Source organism: Monodon monoceros, unplaced genomic scaffold (assembly GCF_005190385.1).
Source record: "Monodon monoceros isolate NGI ecotype Baffin Bay Population unplaced genomic scaffold, NGI_Narwhal_1 Super_Scaffold_8, whole genome shotgun sequence".
Lineage (NCBI taxonomy): Eukaryota > Metazoa > Chordata > Mammalia > Artiodactyla > Monodontidae > Monodon > Monodon monoceros.
In genome coordinates, this window is record NW_021703785.1 from 14,257,914 (window position 1) to 14,274,590 (window position 16,677).

Below are 16,677 nucleotides of genomic sequence, written 5' to 3' on the forward strand. Positions count from 1 at the left end.
TTAAAAGACAAGCAATGGGCCGAGACTGCAACATATATAATAAATCAAGGACTGATATCCAGAGTTAAAAAAAAACAAATCATTTAAACCAAGAGGAAACAAAAGAACCATGGGCATAAGATATGGACAGGCAAGTCACACACACAAAAAAAGGGTCAATAAATACATGCTAAGGTGGTCAAAATCACAGTGATCAGGGAATAAAATAATAACATGATAGGATGTCACCCATTAAACTGGATGAAAAACTTGGTGGTGAGAATGTGGAGAAACAGGTATTCTCATACACTGTTGGTGGAATGTAATTGGACGATTTAAACTGAATAATAAAATGAATATTCTATTGCTCCGACAATACTATTCCTCAGTATCTACACTACAGATACACACATACGCACAAAGAGGCAAATAGAAAGGTTTTCAGTAAAGTGCTAAGAACAGTGAAAAGCTAGGAAGGGTCCAATGTCCAACAATGGGTAAGTCGTTAAATAAACCAGTTTGTCCAGAGTAATGAATACCATGCAGTTGTTAAAAAACAGTTACTTCTATATGTACTGACTCGTAAAGCTACGTTATTAATTTTAAAACAACGCAGAACAAGAGGTGAAGTCATTTACGTCTCTTAAAGTCATTTTCTAGACACACGAGCACACGCGGAAGGCCATTTTGCGAGCTGGGTTGTATACAAATGTCACGCCTCCTCTCTAGGGCTGGATGGTTGAAGGCTACGCTCTACTTCCTCCTCATTACCCCACCTGTCCCCAAATATTGAGACCATGATGTCCATTCTCAGCTCAGACACATAAGGTGCACAGTATTCTCACCCAATAACCTTCATGGAGTATTCATCTCTCCATCCCCTCCCTTGTCCCCCAGCTGTCCTGTAGAAGGAAGCGTACCTATCTGGCAGGCTACCTCGGTGACAGTACAGTTACAACAGAAGAATGTGTTTAGGACAGTAACTGTCAGTCCCATATTCCTGAATGTAAATCACAGAAACAAGAGCCTCCCTGTTCAAACATCTACCTGGACGTGTGCTCTGCAGTGCACAGGAAATTCAGCCATAATTCTAGAGAATCAAGAGCGTACCAGCTACTTATTGTACACACACCAGGACACAGACCCAGGTGTCACTCGTCTAAAACCAGACACGTATTCCCTTATACGGAGTTTCCATCAAATACCTCCATTGAGCAGCAGTTTGCTTTTCGTGGCAAGCACCATCTTAGGGGGATTAAATCTTGTCCTTTATTTACTCAGTTATGCAAATAAAAGCTTGCAGAGCAGTAATAAAAGAAAAAGAAAACACCTCAAATTGAGAACTAATGTAAATGACTCTCAAGTTTCTGTCGGGATCCATCTAGTCATGTGCTGTAAAATCCTGGAAGAAAGGAGCCTAGGACTTGAGCAATCAGTGTGACCGGGTTGACATCCACTGTCAACTAAAAAGAGCCAGTCTGAAACTAAAAAGAGCCAGTTTTCTTCGTGAACACCTGTTGAGACTAAAAAGAGCCAGTTTTCCTTGTGAACACCTGTTGTTCTAATACAATACAGTATAGAGCGTCGCTAACAAGAACTACGTAGAAAACAATTTACTAAAGAACAACGCTGAGGGAGACGCTGAGAATGGGCTTGGGAGGCGCGACACAGAACTTGTCAGTCTCCCGCACAAGATTCCTGCTGGCCAGAATTCTCTACTTTCTGCGGCACAGGCTAGGGCTACTTATGTTCCTAACGTTTAGAGACAGAGTTAAAGCCCAGCAGACTCATTTGTAGATGCGGGGCGGGGGGTTTGGAGCGGGTGCTCCTGCAACGTTTCCTTTCCCCCCAAACACACTTTTAAAAGAACTAACGAAATGGCTAAAGGGAGTTCAGAGCAAGCAGATTTCGCTCTGACAAGTCCATTTTAATCAGAATCCAGCCCTTCTGGGTAGTGCTGGCTGGAGAAGACAAGCCCCCTCTCGTGACTCCGTGTCCTAACAGTCCCCAAGAGAGGGGGGTCCCACTGCCCTGTCCTCAACTCTCGAGACAACATAGCTGCTTCCCTCCATCCCCGTCGCCTGAGAGTCACCTACCCCACCCAGGCCTGTCTGCGTGCCCCTCTCTCCCGCCCCGGGGTTCCGGGATCGGACAGGCGCCCCCCGCGGGACTGACGTCCGGGGAACGAGGGCCACGGGCACCGGGGACTCTCCCCGGCTCCTTCAGGCACTGAGGGGGAAAGCGGGGCCGGGCTTTGGAGGAGTCCGGCCCGGGGGTCCCGCCGGGGGTCGTGGGGTCAGCGGGCGCCCCGCCGGCAGGCCGTGGAGGAGCGAGGGGCAGGGGCGGGGGGCGACGGGATGCAGACCGTCTAGAGCCAGCATGGAGGGGAAGTCCTTGCAGTTGGAGACGCCCGTGGAGTCGGTAACGCACATCTTCCAAAGGTTGGCCCAATAGGTGGCGGTGGTGATGACCGTGCCGTCGATGGTGGACACCTTCCAGTAGTCGGTGGGCAGCGTGGAGGACACCAGCACCCAGCCGGAGATGGAAACCATGAAGGCAATGATCTCCGACGCCGTGCTCGCCATACCGCCCGCTGTAGCAGCGCTCGCTCTCGCGCACCTGCTCGGAGCCGCGACCCCCGCGCGCCCAGCCGCGCGGCTCCGCCCCCTCCGTCCCCGCCCACCCCGTCCCGCCCCGCCCCCTGCAGGCCCAGCGCTAGGGGGCGCGCCCTCTGGGGCAGAGAAGGCTCGCGGGGAGCTTTTACGGTCGCCACCTGGGTTCTCTCGAGCCAGCTGGCCTGGCGCCAGCGGTCTGGAGGAACGCACGCCGGCGCGTCCCTGTGCGCCCCCCCACCCCGCGCCGCCATCCCCGGGGCCGAGGCACAGCCGAGATCGGCTCTCCTGTTGGACAGACTGGCAGCCGGAGGTGGACAACTTGCTGCGTTCGGGCCCTCTCCCCTCCCCTCCCCTCCCCAGCCCTACCCATTGGCAATAGCTTGGCTTCTAGGATACCTTGTAAAAGCAGAGCAGAAAAAGGCTTTTGTGTGCCCGGAAAGGACACCAACTGCTAACGCAGCCCTTGGCCCGCTGAACCCTAAAGATTTAGTGCCACGCTCTTTTGAGTGACCCAGTTCGGCTTGTCAAGGAGGGATCACTGCGGTTCTGGGCTTGAAGTCGGCCTTGCGCTAAAATTCTGCAGTTCCTTTTGACCCTGCGGTATGAGGAAGGTCACTGTCAAGAGGTGCGTGGCACAAACCTAAATTCAGAACATAAGCCTATGGAGAGCACAGGCTGCGTCGGGGCTTATCTTTACAGTCCTGGTCGTGACTGTTCCAGCCACAATGCTGGCCTGCTGATACCAACGTACTACGCGTAGGACGTGCATTTAAGACGTTTCTCCTGTGGGTCCCTTGCAGCTGCCAGTTCTGAGTCTCTTCTATGAGCCGATGGGCTGTCACAGCTGCTCTGTATCTTGTTTAACTTTTTTTTACCACCTCCACCTTTTGCACCTAATTGAGGATTAAGCTCATTCCTTCATTGCTGTTTCAAAGCAAACTTAAAGATCAGGGTGTACTTTGGGCTCCAGAGTTCACACAGTTGAGCATAAATGAGAGAAAAAAGACTCTGACTTTATTAGGGGTTTATTATTTGTCCGTTTAAAGGTCTTGCAGTTCGTGGTATGAACTTTCAGGATTTACTTCTTCCCCAAAGTAACCAAGGTCTAAAACCTCTAAATCAGATCTGCTATAATAACGCTAGTTGCTAACCCCCAAATTGCAGGGACACTTTGGTTCATTGTGAAGAGTTTCTCAATTCCCCTTTGTCACTTAAAAAAACAAAACAAAACAAAGCAAAATTGGTACAGAATGAAATTAGAGGTGATTCAACATCTGTGAAGAAGAGAGGAGGCTGAATTACAGAAACATCAAAATAGATTTGGGAGGACCATTGGAGATTGTATGGATATACTCCACACTCAACAAATCATCCTATTTCTTTTAGAACTTTTGAATTTTATTTTATTTTTTATACAGCAGGTTCTTATTAGTTATCTATTTTATACATATTAGTGTATACATGTCAATCCCAACCTCCCAATTCATCCCACCACCCCCCCTCACCCCCCCCCCCCTCCACCTCACCCCCCTTGGTGTCCATACGTTTGTTCTCTACATCTGTGTCTCTATTTCTGCCCTGCAAACCAGTTCATCTGTACCATTTTTCTAGGTTCCACATATATGCGTTAATATATGATATTTGTTTTTCTCTTTCTGACTTACTTCACTCTGTATGACAGTCTCTAGATCCATCCACGTCTCTACAAATGACCCAATTTCATTCCTTTTTATGGCAGAGTAATAGTCCATTGTATATATGTACCACATCTTTATCCATTTGTCTGTTGAAGGGCATTTAGGTTGCTTCCATGACCTGGCTATTATAAATAGTGCTGCAATGAACATTGGGGTGCATGTGTCTTTTGAATTATGGTAGTAGGATTGCTGGGTCATATGGTAATTCTATTTTTAGTTTTTTAAGGAACCTCCATACTGTTCTCCATAGTGGCTGTATCAATTGACATTCCCACCAACAGTGCAAGAGGGTTCCCTTTTCTCCACACCCTCTCCAGCATTTGTTTGTAGATTTTCTGATGATGGCCATTCCGACTGGTGTGAGGTGATACCTCATTGTAGTTTTGATTTGCAGCTCTCTAATAATTAGAGATGTTGAGCAGCTTTTGATGTGCTTCTTGGCCATCTGTGTGTCTTCTTTGGAGAAATGTCTATTTAGGTCTTCATCCCATTTTTTGATTGGGTTGTTTGTTTTTTAATATTGAGCTGCATGAGCTGTTTATATATTTTGGAGATTAATCCTTTGTCCATTGATTCATTTGCAAATATTTCCTCCCATTCTGAGGGTTGTCTTTTCGTCTTTGTAGTTTCCTTTGCTTTGCAAAACATTTTAAGTTTCATTAGGTCCCATTTGTTTATTTTTATTTTTATTTCCATTACTCTAGGAGGTCAGTCATCCTATTTCTAGAGATAATATTCAGTTCATGCTCTCACCTTCTGGACTTCGGATTCAGTGCATGGCAAGGTGTGTGTTCTGGTTCTGTTTTGTACTGACAGCCTTTTAGCAAGTTTTTGTTTCTATTGAGCCCAAATTCTATTGAGCTGTCTTTAACATCCATCCAACTGCCATGATTTGCACTGAGACGACACAGGGTAAGTCCTACTTTGGGGCCATGCAGCAGCTCTTGGGAAGTGTGTTTGTGTATGCATGGCCATCTCACGGCTTGTGTGAATGAGAATACGGGTGAAGACCCATTTGCTTAGTGGGATGCAGACATAGTTCCACTACTGTGATCCTCTTGGTCCCAGTTTGTCCTGTTGTGTCATGTTGGGTTCATGGGGGGGTCAAGCTTAACACTAGTTTGGGAAGCACCTACCTAACCTCATCCTTCTCATCTTCCCTTCTATCCAAGTCAGTCACCTTTGCGTATTGACAACAAGTGTCCTCTATTCTTTTTTTTTTTTGCTGTACGCCGGCCTCTCACTGTTGTGGCCTCTCCCGTTGCGGAGCACAGGCTCCAGACGCGCAAGCTCAGCAGCCATGGCTCACGGCCCCAGCCGCTCCGCGGCATGTGGGATCCTCCCAGACCGGGGCACGAACCCGTGTCCCCTGCATTGGCAGGCGGACCCTCAACCACTGCGCCACCAGGGAAGCCCTCCTCTATTCTTTTGTATGATTTGCCTTTTTAAAGTGCTTTTATTGTCTTGGTTTCTTGTCCTCCAGCATATTTCCACTATTATTTCTGTGCCATATTTCTTTGTGAACGATATGCTTATTTCTAATCCAATTTACTATTTCGACAACACAAGAAGTCGTGAACCAGGACATTCCTATGGAGTTTCCTAAAGTTAAAATTTGCACAAATGTTGGTTTTATACTTTATTTCCTGGTCTTGTTTGAGGGTCTTTGTTTGCTTGTGTCTTCCTCATGATAGTTTCTCACTAAAATTGTTGACTCACTTTTTTGCAAGACAAAACCCTGACTTACTTTTGACACAAAAAAGTCTAGTGTTGTGACCTTGAAGACACACAGCTCCTAATTTATCAACAGATTGGTTGTAAACTCCATTGTTTGGAACCAAAGGTACATTGTTTTACAAAAAGAACTGTGAAGACTGATTCGGTGTTTCAGACCATTCCCCCCAAATTTAACAGATAATGTAGTTTTACCTATTGTACTTAAAATATACACAAACCCACCGTTGCAACATAGCTTCCGGAGGAAACAAATTCTGAATTCTAACTTGAACCTCCAGGAAAGACCCTCTCTCTGCTGCATCACCACACCGGTTAAGCCAGGATCTCTGGAGGTGGCTCTGGTAGTGATCTTTCCAAAGCTTCTAAGGTACAGCCAGGTTGGAAACCACAGCACTGATCAGTTGAGACACACGTATATGTGTATAAACAGTCAATTAAGCAAACCAGATGGTGTGTGTTATAGAGAAAAAGAATATTCATCTGTTGGTTGAAAACTTTGAGAAAAGAAATATTCTTTTACTGTAGAGATGGTAACACACAGCTTCAACTTAAAAGGGTTGGAAATACCACAAACAACCCATAAATTATGACCTGGGTGGCAGCACTATTAGTTCTTTTGCCAGCTGAAACAGACTAGGGTCGTCATGCCTGTGGACTTGATTAATTTTCTTTTCTTCTCTGTCTGTTCTGTGAGGTTTGACAGCCCCAAACTTCTCTTCCCTGGCATATTAACTGCAGGGAGTTACATTTAGAGCCCACAAGTGCCTGACCAAAGGATGAAAAATGCTAACTTTCTTTAACACCTAAAGAATATTATGTAAGGAAGCAAGCATTTACTTTAGAATGTCTTACATCTTAAGCTTTTCAAAACTAGTTTAGTCAGAAGAAACCACATAATCCAACATAAGAATGTCCAGAAAAGGAAAATAGACCGAATAGATTTTTTAAAAAGAAGTAATGTATAAATGACCTGTTTCACTTTAAGATTCTAGAGTCCCAAGTAACCTTTGCAGTTGATCTGCAAACCCATTTACAGAGTTCCTTTCAACTGATAAATACTTCTTTATTTTCTTTAGGATTCAGTTCACTGAAATTTTTATTTAACTATTCATAAAAAACCATTCTTAATTTAAATATAAAAGTGAATACAGTTAGAAAGTTACGTCTCCAAATTACTCAAAGTAACATCTTAATTAACAATGACTTGGCCTTTACAAAAAACTGTAGTTTTCTTCCAATATGAAAAGTACTAATTTATCTATAATAAATTTGACATGAAGACATTTACTGTCCTGAAATATATTCTGAGCCTTTCCACTTTTGAGACCTAAACCACTGAGATTTAGCATTGGAAGTTATTTCTTTGGCATTGTTATGGTTATCAAGGAAAAATAGAGGATTCCCTCACCCCAGGGTTGTTCAGGGGTGAAACCAGTTTAGCCGACTAAACCAGAGATTTGCACAAATTCTTTGAGATTCAACTCACCTGCCAAACAACACAGATGTGCCTTTCAACAGCTCAAGGATTTTCTAAGCATCAAATTTGGTTTCAGTATACATTAGCTCCTTCCTAGATTCCAGTGAGGTGGCATGCTGCTGATGTGGGAAGAAACTAAAGTCCTGATAAACACGGTATTAACTAAAAAAACAACTTCTCAGGAGCCAAATACCGTTAAAGAAGACATTAACACCGATACTAAGATAGTAAAATAGCATATCTGTATTCTTTTTCCTTCATTTTCTCTAACACTCTTAGTTTATCTTAATGCTCTACACTAATTCTATGATACTTGTAACTACTTAGCATGAAAGCTGCAGAGTAGGAGGAGTAGTTACGGGAATGGATACTCATGCTTATCATTGCATCATCGATCATATATGTGTGTATATATTTATAAATATTTTTTGCAAATTATAAGGAAATAAACTGCCTTATTTTGACATCTGGTACCCTTTGAGGCTGTACTGCATCAGAAGATGCCATATATATCTTATGAACTTGTCTTTCATACATTCATTTGAAACACACTCATTCCCAATTCTTGTGACCGAGCAGGACCCCCTCCCCCAGAGCCTCTGCTGTAGCTCCTCTCTGAAGTACCCAGATAATAGTATCTCATGCATCTTTCCTGAGTTTTTCAGAGGCTAAAAACCACCACCAAATGGAATAAATTAACTACTTGATGATCATGAGCCCGCAGACCTACTGGTGCCTAAGGAGTGATAAAGTTATAGCCACTCTGTTACCTCACCATCAACCAATCAGAGAATTGTGCACGAGATGACCACGTACCCTGTGACTCCACCCCCAACCTGGCCTTTAAAAATGCTTTGCTGAAACCCTTCCGAAGGTTTGCGGGGTTTTTTTTTGGGTGTGAGCCCTCGGTCTCTTTGCATGGCCCTGCAATAAAACTTTCTCTGCTCCAAACTCCGACTTTTCCACATTGTTCGGCCTCACTGTGCATTGGGCACATGAACTTGCACTTGGTGACATTCTGAGGTATGTCAGGACTATCTAGATTTCTCTTGAGCACCTGGAGAGGTAAGTTTGGGGCCCCAGCAGCTCACAGCTGTCTTGATGAATACTCCTCCAGCCTGGAAAGACTCTCACTCTGGGATGCTGGAACTTTCTAGGGCTTGCAGATGGGTTGGTTGTATTTTGCTGGTCAATAAGCATCTTATGAGTAATAATACAACCTACCCGCCCAGGCTGGGCAGCAAGTAAACCTATGTGTTTTAGGCAAGTCATTTAATTGCTCTGAGTTGCACCTTCCTCATTTGAAAAACGAAGAAGTTTGTTTTTTGTTTGGTTTTTTTTTTTGCGGTACGCGGGCCTCTCACTGCTGTGGCCTCTCCAGTTGTGGAGCGCACGCTCCAGACGCGCAGGCTCAGCGGCCATGGCCCACGGGCCTAGCCGCTCCGTGGCATGTGGGATCTTCCCGGACCGGGGCATGAACCCATGTCCCCTGCATCGGCAGGCGGACTCTCAACCACTGCACCACCAGGGAAGCCCTATCTTTATTTTTTAGGAGAATGGCTTTTATAATCAGAAACATTTGAACAGGGTACGTAATTTCCTCATTTAATTTCATTTTGTGACTATATCTTGTAATAGGTGAATTGAAGTTCATTGATATGCTATTTAACAATGTCCTGAGCAAGGCTAATTCATTATATCACAGTTTGTATCTAGAATTTTTTCTTAAACTGTATATATGTGTGTGCATATATATGTATATAGATATGTGTGTATAAATATGTGTGTAGGCACACACACACACAAAATAGGTCATTAGAGTATTCCTGTCTTATGCTTTAGGTCCTGTACTGGGCTCTCAGCCAGTCCGAGCTAACACAGCTGACTTCAATATGAATGCTTTAATGAGCACCCATCCTTCTACCTTGCTAGCCTGAATTGGGGGAGTTCTGTGGTGTGTGTTGTTTACTGTGCATGGCCTACGCTTCTTACGTTTGTTTTCTGATTGAAGTTTTGACCCATATTAGCCGACAAAAGGTGTGCCACAATTCAGTTGTTAAAATGCAAGTTTGTTTTTCCCCACTAGGTATTGCCATGTTGTTTCTGGAATGGCTGTACCCCATGGCATGCTCACAGCAGTGCAGGATGGTTCTAGTTTTCTCATATTCTCCCCAAACTTATTTTCTAACTACATAATTGTTACATTACTGTAAAACCCAAGTTTATCTATCTCCAAAGTTCATGTTCTTCTATTTAAATGATAACAGTCATTCAAGTTTTGAAGACATTCAAAGACATGTTTTTAAAGATTAAACATAGAAACACTATAAATTTGCAGACATTACTGTATCCAAAGTTAAAAGAGAAGTCATTATCTGAATATTTTTTGGTCCATTACTATTTATTGCTCTCCTCAGCCTCCTCTTACCTGATTATAAGAGAAAAATAGGGGTGTGGTAAGAGAGAAATTTGGCATATTGCACTGAGGTGTCAGAGAAGCAGGTATGTATGTGTGTACGTGTGTTTGTGAGTGTGCGTGTATCACATACGCAAAGGGCTAAAGGAATAGAGGCTAAGAGATGAAAGTAGAAGGGAGACAAGAGTGACATGCAATAACAAAGGAAGATGTTTTCTCTGTAAAACATTGATTGGAAGTGAAGGTGATAAGGGTAGATGGCAAAGGGATTTTTAATATAAGCTTGTATGTCTGTGTGGAATGAGTGGGGAGGCGGGACCACTGACCAGCTCCTGCTTCATCGGGTCACTTTAGCCATCTCCATATCTAGACATATATATCGGAGCATTGGAGATTTAATGCATCTAAAGAGTAATATTAGTGCTGTTCTTGTGTGTTTGGGTTGATGAGGAAAAGGTAGAACACAATGACTGAATTAGGCATTTGGGTCATGTCAGCATGACCAACTTCTTTGCTTTTTTCGTTTTGAGTTAAATTGTCCAGGTGTTGGGAAAGAAACCTGTAACCACAATCTCCTCATCACCAAATAGTGTGTTTTAATTGCTAGGTGTGCCCAAAATGCAAGTTTGCTTGCCCACTGATTCTTGCCTTCCATTTCCTCTACCATATCCTTGAAGGCAACCCCAGCTGCCAGGGAACTTGCTGGAGGTGACTTTAAGGAAATGACTGAGAAAACAGAGGTGATCAGAGACGTTGAACATCACTGAAACCTGGGATGAATGACCAATTATGGGAATAGTGGCCTAAAAAAGCGATAGCCAGGAAGTTGTTTTGACTTCTAGGGGTTTGAAGAGATCGGAGGAGCCAGTGTAAGAGGTTGGGATTCACTGCCGTGAGAAGATTAAACAGCCCGTAGAGTTCACCCAGGTTTTGCTCCTGTCTCGAAAACAGCATTATTCACTCGTTGAAACAAATCATAATGCATTTATTGAGTGCCTGTTATGCTCCAGGCATCATCCCACACAGTGTAGACACGGTGAACAAAACACACGAAATCTCTGCCCTAACACGTCTGACATTCTACCGGAGGAAATAAATACAAGGTACAAAAAAGATTTAGTATAGCAGCTGCTATATGCTAAAGAGAAAACATAAGCCCGCAGGGAAGGGGAATGTTATGCAAAGGGTGTGTCATGGGTAGGAGGGTTACATTTTGGTTAGGTGGCCAGAGAAGCCCTCCTTGAGAAGACGACTTTTGGGTAAAGACCGGACAGAAATGAGGGAGTGAACCGTGTGTATAGTTTCAGGCAGAGCATTTCTGGATAGCGAGCGCATCTGACCTGACCAACACTGGGGAGGCTGGAGTGGCTGCAGCAGAGGGAATGAAGGGGAGGGTAGTGGGAGATGAGGACAGAGGTAACAGGGTGTCTGCGTGTGTCCACGTGTGTGTGTCCATGTGACTGTGCGTGTCTGAGTGTGTCTGCTTGTGTGGGGGGCAGGGGTGTATGTAAATCTGGGCAGCTTGTGGACAGCCCTGTAAGTCCTCATCACAACTCTGGCTTTTACACTGAGTGTGATGGGATGACATTGGCAGGTTTTGTGAAGAGAGGGGATATCAGACTTGGGTTTTAGGATCTCTCTGAGAAGAGCCTGGAGGCAAGTCAGTGCAGAAGCAAGGACACCCGTTGGGAGGTGAGTTTAATAGCCCAGCTGAGTGATGATGGTGGCTTTGACCAGACTGGAAATGGGATGGTAGGAAACGTCAACTTTTGTCTTTTGGATCTATTTGGAGGGTAGAGTTGACAAGATTTTGCTGATGACTGGCTGAGATGTAGGAATGAAAAGGAGAAGTCAAGGAATACACCAGGGATTTGACCGCAGCCGTTGGAAGGCTAGAGTAGTTTCCTGAGATGGGGAAAGCTCTAGATGAGCAGGTTCGAGGTGAATATCAAGAGTTCATTCAGTTTTAGACACGTTGAGTTTGGGGTGCCCAGTAGGCATCCAGGAGGAGAAGCCAAGAAGACAAATGAATCTACAAGTTCAGGGCAAAAGTTCAATCTTAAAATGTACGCTTTGGAGTCTCCTGTGGTTAGGTGGTATTTAAACCATGGAACTAGCCAGATCCTCTCTGGCAGGAGTGTAGACAGAAAAGAAAGAGTCTAGGAGGCAGGGAAGAACCAACAAAGACTGAGATGGCACAGCCACCTAGGTCAGAGAGAGAACAGGAGAGACAGTTCTGGAAGGCATGTGAAGAAGCTGTTTAAAGAGGAAGAAATGGAGTGATGTCAGGCAATGATGAGGATGAAGCCACGGAAGACTGAAGAAGAAAGACCACGGAGGTCCCGGAGGTCCTTGATCGGAGCTGATTTGTGGAGAATGTGGGGCAAAAACCAGTTGGGAGTAGGATCAGTGGACGGTGGGAGGGAGAAATGCAGCCAGGAAGAGGGAGCAACTCTTTGAAGAGAGGAGAGAAATGGCACAGGGACTGGAAGGAAAGTGGGATCATGAAAGGCTGTTCTTTTTTTAAATTTTGTATTTTTTAAGATGAGAGAAATAACCACATTTTAGCGCTTCCTGTTGGCCTGTAAGGTGCCTTTGTGTGAATTCAAAAAAGGTTCCCTTTCCCCTGTGTAGCTGCAATCCCACACCAGGGCACGCAGCTGGGAGAGCAGAGTGTGGGCCTCGAGTCCCACACCATAAGCAGCCACTGTGCTGTCATGTGGTTAAACTCTATACGAAATAGAATTCTATAAAAATAGTTCAGATGGAGCTTTTCCATCTACATTTAGTCTATTTGGCTTTGTACTAAAATACAAATTGGTTCCAGGACCGCAGATACCAAATCCACGATCACTCAAGTCTAGTAGTCTGCCCTCTATATCCGTGGATATGCAACCCATGGATCCCGAGGGCCAACTGTCTAAGTCTTAATTTGATGTCATTTAAAAACAATATGGTACGCATGTTTTACAGTTCTAGAAAATGGCAGTTAGAAAGTACTTTGAAAATTATTTAATTCAACATTTTACAGATGAGGAGACTGGAGTCCATAAATGACTTCTTAATGTATATTAAGCTATAAAATGTATATTGGAATATTGTATCAATTGGAATAATATGTTGTGTGTGTTATTCTTCAAACATGTGAATTCAAAAAATGATCCAAGTTGAAGAAAAATCTGAATTATAATCAAGGTTTGAATACTTAAAAGTTGAAAACGATTATATTTCATACATGTTCTCCTCAGTGATATATTAGTGCCCATAAAATATTTAACAAGTATGTTACTAGGAGGGTTTTTTGTTTGTTTCAGGTTAATGCAGAGTCATCTCTACAAATGGCTTTTGAATAGTAACATAAAAAAAGGGAAATAACAATGGAATTGTATGCTGATAATAAGGTAGACAGATAATAGACGCACCTCTTTCTGTGGTTCAAAGCAATAGCTGTTTCTATGTTTGATTTGGGTTTGTGAAGAGTTAGTAAAAAGATGTAGAGAACAAAGTTGATGTCATGTTTTGCCTACAATTATTATAACTGCCACACCTGTAGGGTTTTGGACATAAATCTTTCTGACAAACAAATATGCCCTAAGATGACTACTTCCCCACATATAATTCACCCATATATGTAATCCTATAGAATTAAGCAATGTTTTGTTTTCCAATCAAAACACTACATGAGGGCTTCCCTGGTGGCGCAGTGGTTGAGAGTCCGCCTGCCGATGCAGGGGACGTGGGTTCGTGCCCCGGTCCAGGAAGATCCTACATGCCGCGGAGCGGCTGGGCCCATGAGCCACAGTCACTGAGCCTGTGCTCCGCAACGGGAGAGGCCACAACAGTGAGAGGCCTGCGTACTGCAAAAAAAAAAAAAAACCACTACATGAAAGATTATATTGTGATTTTTTGACATGGTAAATAAAGCATCCAGTGTAATTTGTTTAAGCAAACTGAATGATAATTGTGTTCGTTAGTTTCTAGAGTTTATATACTATAGAGGAGAAAAGCAGATAATAAAATTCCATTATTTCATACTAATTTTCAGATGCAATTGAAAGGATCAAATAAATTAAAGCATGGATGTTATAAAACTGGATATATTATGGGTATTTGATAAATAGTTGTTGAATTTAATTAGTCAGAAAGGATAAATGGCTTAAAATATTGGATGGAATGATAAATAGTTGTTGAATTTAATTAGTCAAAAAGGATAAATGGCTTAAAATATTGGATGGAATGTTAAGCATAAACTCTGAAAAATTGTCAATGTTTAATTTTTATTTGCTCTTTCAAGTAAGTTATGTTTTTATTTTTTATTTTATTTTATTTTTTTGCAGTACATGGGCCTCTCACTGCTGTGGCCTCTCCCGTTGCAGAGCACAGGCTCCGGACGCACAGGCTCAGCGGCCATGGCTCACGGGCCCAGCCGCTCCACGGTATGTGGGATCTTCCCGGACCGGGGCATGAACCCGTGTTCCCTGCATCGGCAGGCGGACTCTCAACCACTGCGCCACCAGGGAAGCCCGAGTAAGTTATGTTTTTAAATGATGAAAAATCATGTCCTTTCAAATTACAATCTTGCAACAAAAATAGGGCTTTATTTTATACTTCAAATGATCAAATTAATCATCAGATAATTGTTTTTTAAAACCTATTATATATATATATAAATAATGTACTTATCACTAAAGAATTTTTCTACACATCGTTAGGAATCACACCATATGGAAACACAGTGTGTTTTTTTCATTTGTTTGTTTTGCTCTGTTTGTAAGCAGAGTTGATTACCTATCATTTGCTAGGAATAGATACGTGGTAACTTAACTCACAGATTAGGATCTTAAGTTTCTTTTATCCTTTTTCCTAACAGCAAATTAATTTTGACGTTCAAGATGCTTGTTTTCACTGGTTTAGGGAAAAGCCCAGCTTGGCTCTAAGTAGCGTTCATCTCCACAGTCTTACCTATTTAAAAATGATACTGTTCTTCTTTCCTCACCACATGGAAAGCTCTAGCTGACTCAGTCTCAGGGCACAAGACTCCTCAAAAGGGTGGATTTTAGACCCCCATATAGCCTAGTGTTTGTTTTACCTAATCACTGGACAAACGTGGGCCTTTACTGATTATGACTTTTTTTTATGATGGTTATGACCATGACTCTGACTTTACTATAACTTTTTTGATCATTTACTGAATGTAGCATACATATTTCTAGGGCAAGATTATTTCTGGCCAGAAGGGCCAAAGATGAACCACATTTGTGACCACAATGCAGAATCACATTGCCTTTTGAAGTATATACATTCATATTCTAAATCAAATAATCCTTACATACAAGAAACAGTGGAGTTTAAATGCCATCAAATCTTCCTCCTGCCCTTAATTCCTATGGTTGTAAAGTAATGAACATAGAATACCATTTTTACATATGAAAACTGGAAGGTCAAAGCAGTATTGGAAGTTTGGGGGGTTTGGGTTTTTTAGTCATTACCCTTGGGTGCAGTTTATGGAAATAGAACTGGACTGGCATTTAAAGGACCTGGCAAGTGGGCTTCTCTGGTGTCGCAGTGGTTGAGAGTCCGCCTGCCGATGCAGGGGACGCAGGTTCATGCCCCGGTCCGGGAAGATCCCACATGCCACGGAGCGGCTGGGCCCGTGAGCCATGGCCGCTGAGCCTGCGCGTCTGGAGCCTGTGCTCCGCAGTGGGAGAGGCCACAACAGTGAGAGGCCTGTGTACCGCAAAGAAGGAATGGGAGAGACAGAGAACGAGAGAAATAGGGTTGAAAAGAAGGTTCAAATACGAAGCAATAATGGCTAGTGTGATGGCGTCATTGTACACATATGGAACCAGCAGCAGAGTTAGAATCACCGGGAAATCTTTCTCACCACTCCAGAGATTTACCCTTCAGTTCTCAAATTTTGCTCAAGTTTTGTTCATCTTTACCCCCAACTGCCCCACTTCCTCCTAGTTATGTTCACTTGCTTCTGTTTGCCTCTTTTAACTGGAAGCAAAGAAGAGTAACCTACAGCCTGGTCACTCCCTGTCCCCAGTAGTGTTAGAAAGAAAGGCAGGGTAGGTTTCGGTTTTATGTGCACACGGTCTGATTCCCTTGGGTCTATTCTAGGGCATTGGTGCCTATGTTTATTTTCATGGCTGGAATTAAGCAATTTGTAGAAGGTCCCACAGAAGGTTAATGACGGAGGACCCAGGGTTAGCATGCACAGCTGCTGATTTCTCAGCGTGGGCCCTGGGCCTCTGGGCCCTGTGGCTGCTCTACACGGCGTTCCAACTCACACACTTGTCAGCTGCAGGGAACTTCCTCTGCCCATTGTTGTGAACACGTCCAAGAGAGCCTAAATACCAACACCTCGAAACTTTAAAAACACTACATATCTCTTTCAGTTCTAAACAAGAAAGTGTCATGGGGTCAGTAGACTGGTATTATCTGTGTCGGTGGAGAGAAGTAAGCTTCCAACAAACATGAAACGTCTCTCAAGCTCTTAAGTTAGAGATGTGATATTTTACAGGTAACAAAGGGAGCCAACTCTAAAAATCAATATAATTTCTTGCAGCCACTAACCAGCATCTAATATTTTGTTTAGATTTTTTCCCCCAAAAGGCTTCATGTATGCCTATGTGTTTCTTATCTTACTTAGACTAGCAATTAAAAGTAATCTTTTGTAATTTAATATACATCCTGCTAGATTTCAGTGGTAAACCATTCTTTTTTTTTTTTTTTTTTTTTTTTGCGGTACGC

General features: G+C 43.2%; 1 protein-coding gene across 2 annotated transcripts in view; it reads right to left on the bottom strand.

The window, feature by feature from the left end:
- CLDN10 (claudin 10) overlaps positions 1–16,677 on the bottom strand; it is a 101,061-nt gene that overhangs the window by 19,875 nt on the left and 64,509 nt on the right. Inside the window, exon 1 of one of the 2 annotated variants that reach the window (XM_029210488.1) lies at positions 2,345–2,675. The exons of the other annotated variant lie outside the window; for it this stretch is intronic. Coding sequence (XP_029066321.1) covers positions 2,345–2,564 — 220 coding nt within the window. The 5' untranslated portion in view covers positions 2,565–2,675. Of the gene's footprint in view, positions 1–2,344; positions 2,676–16,677 lie in introns of those variants that run through there. 2 annotated transcript variants of the gene reach the window in all.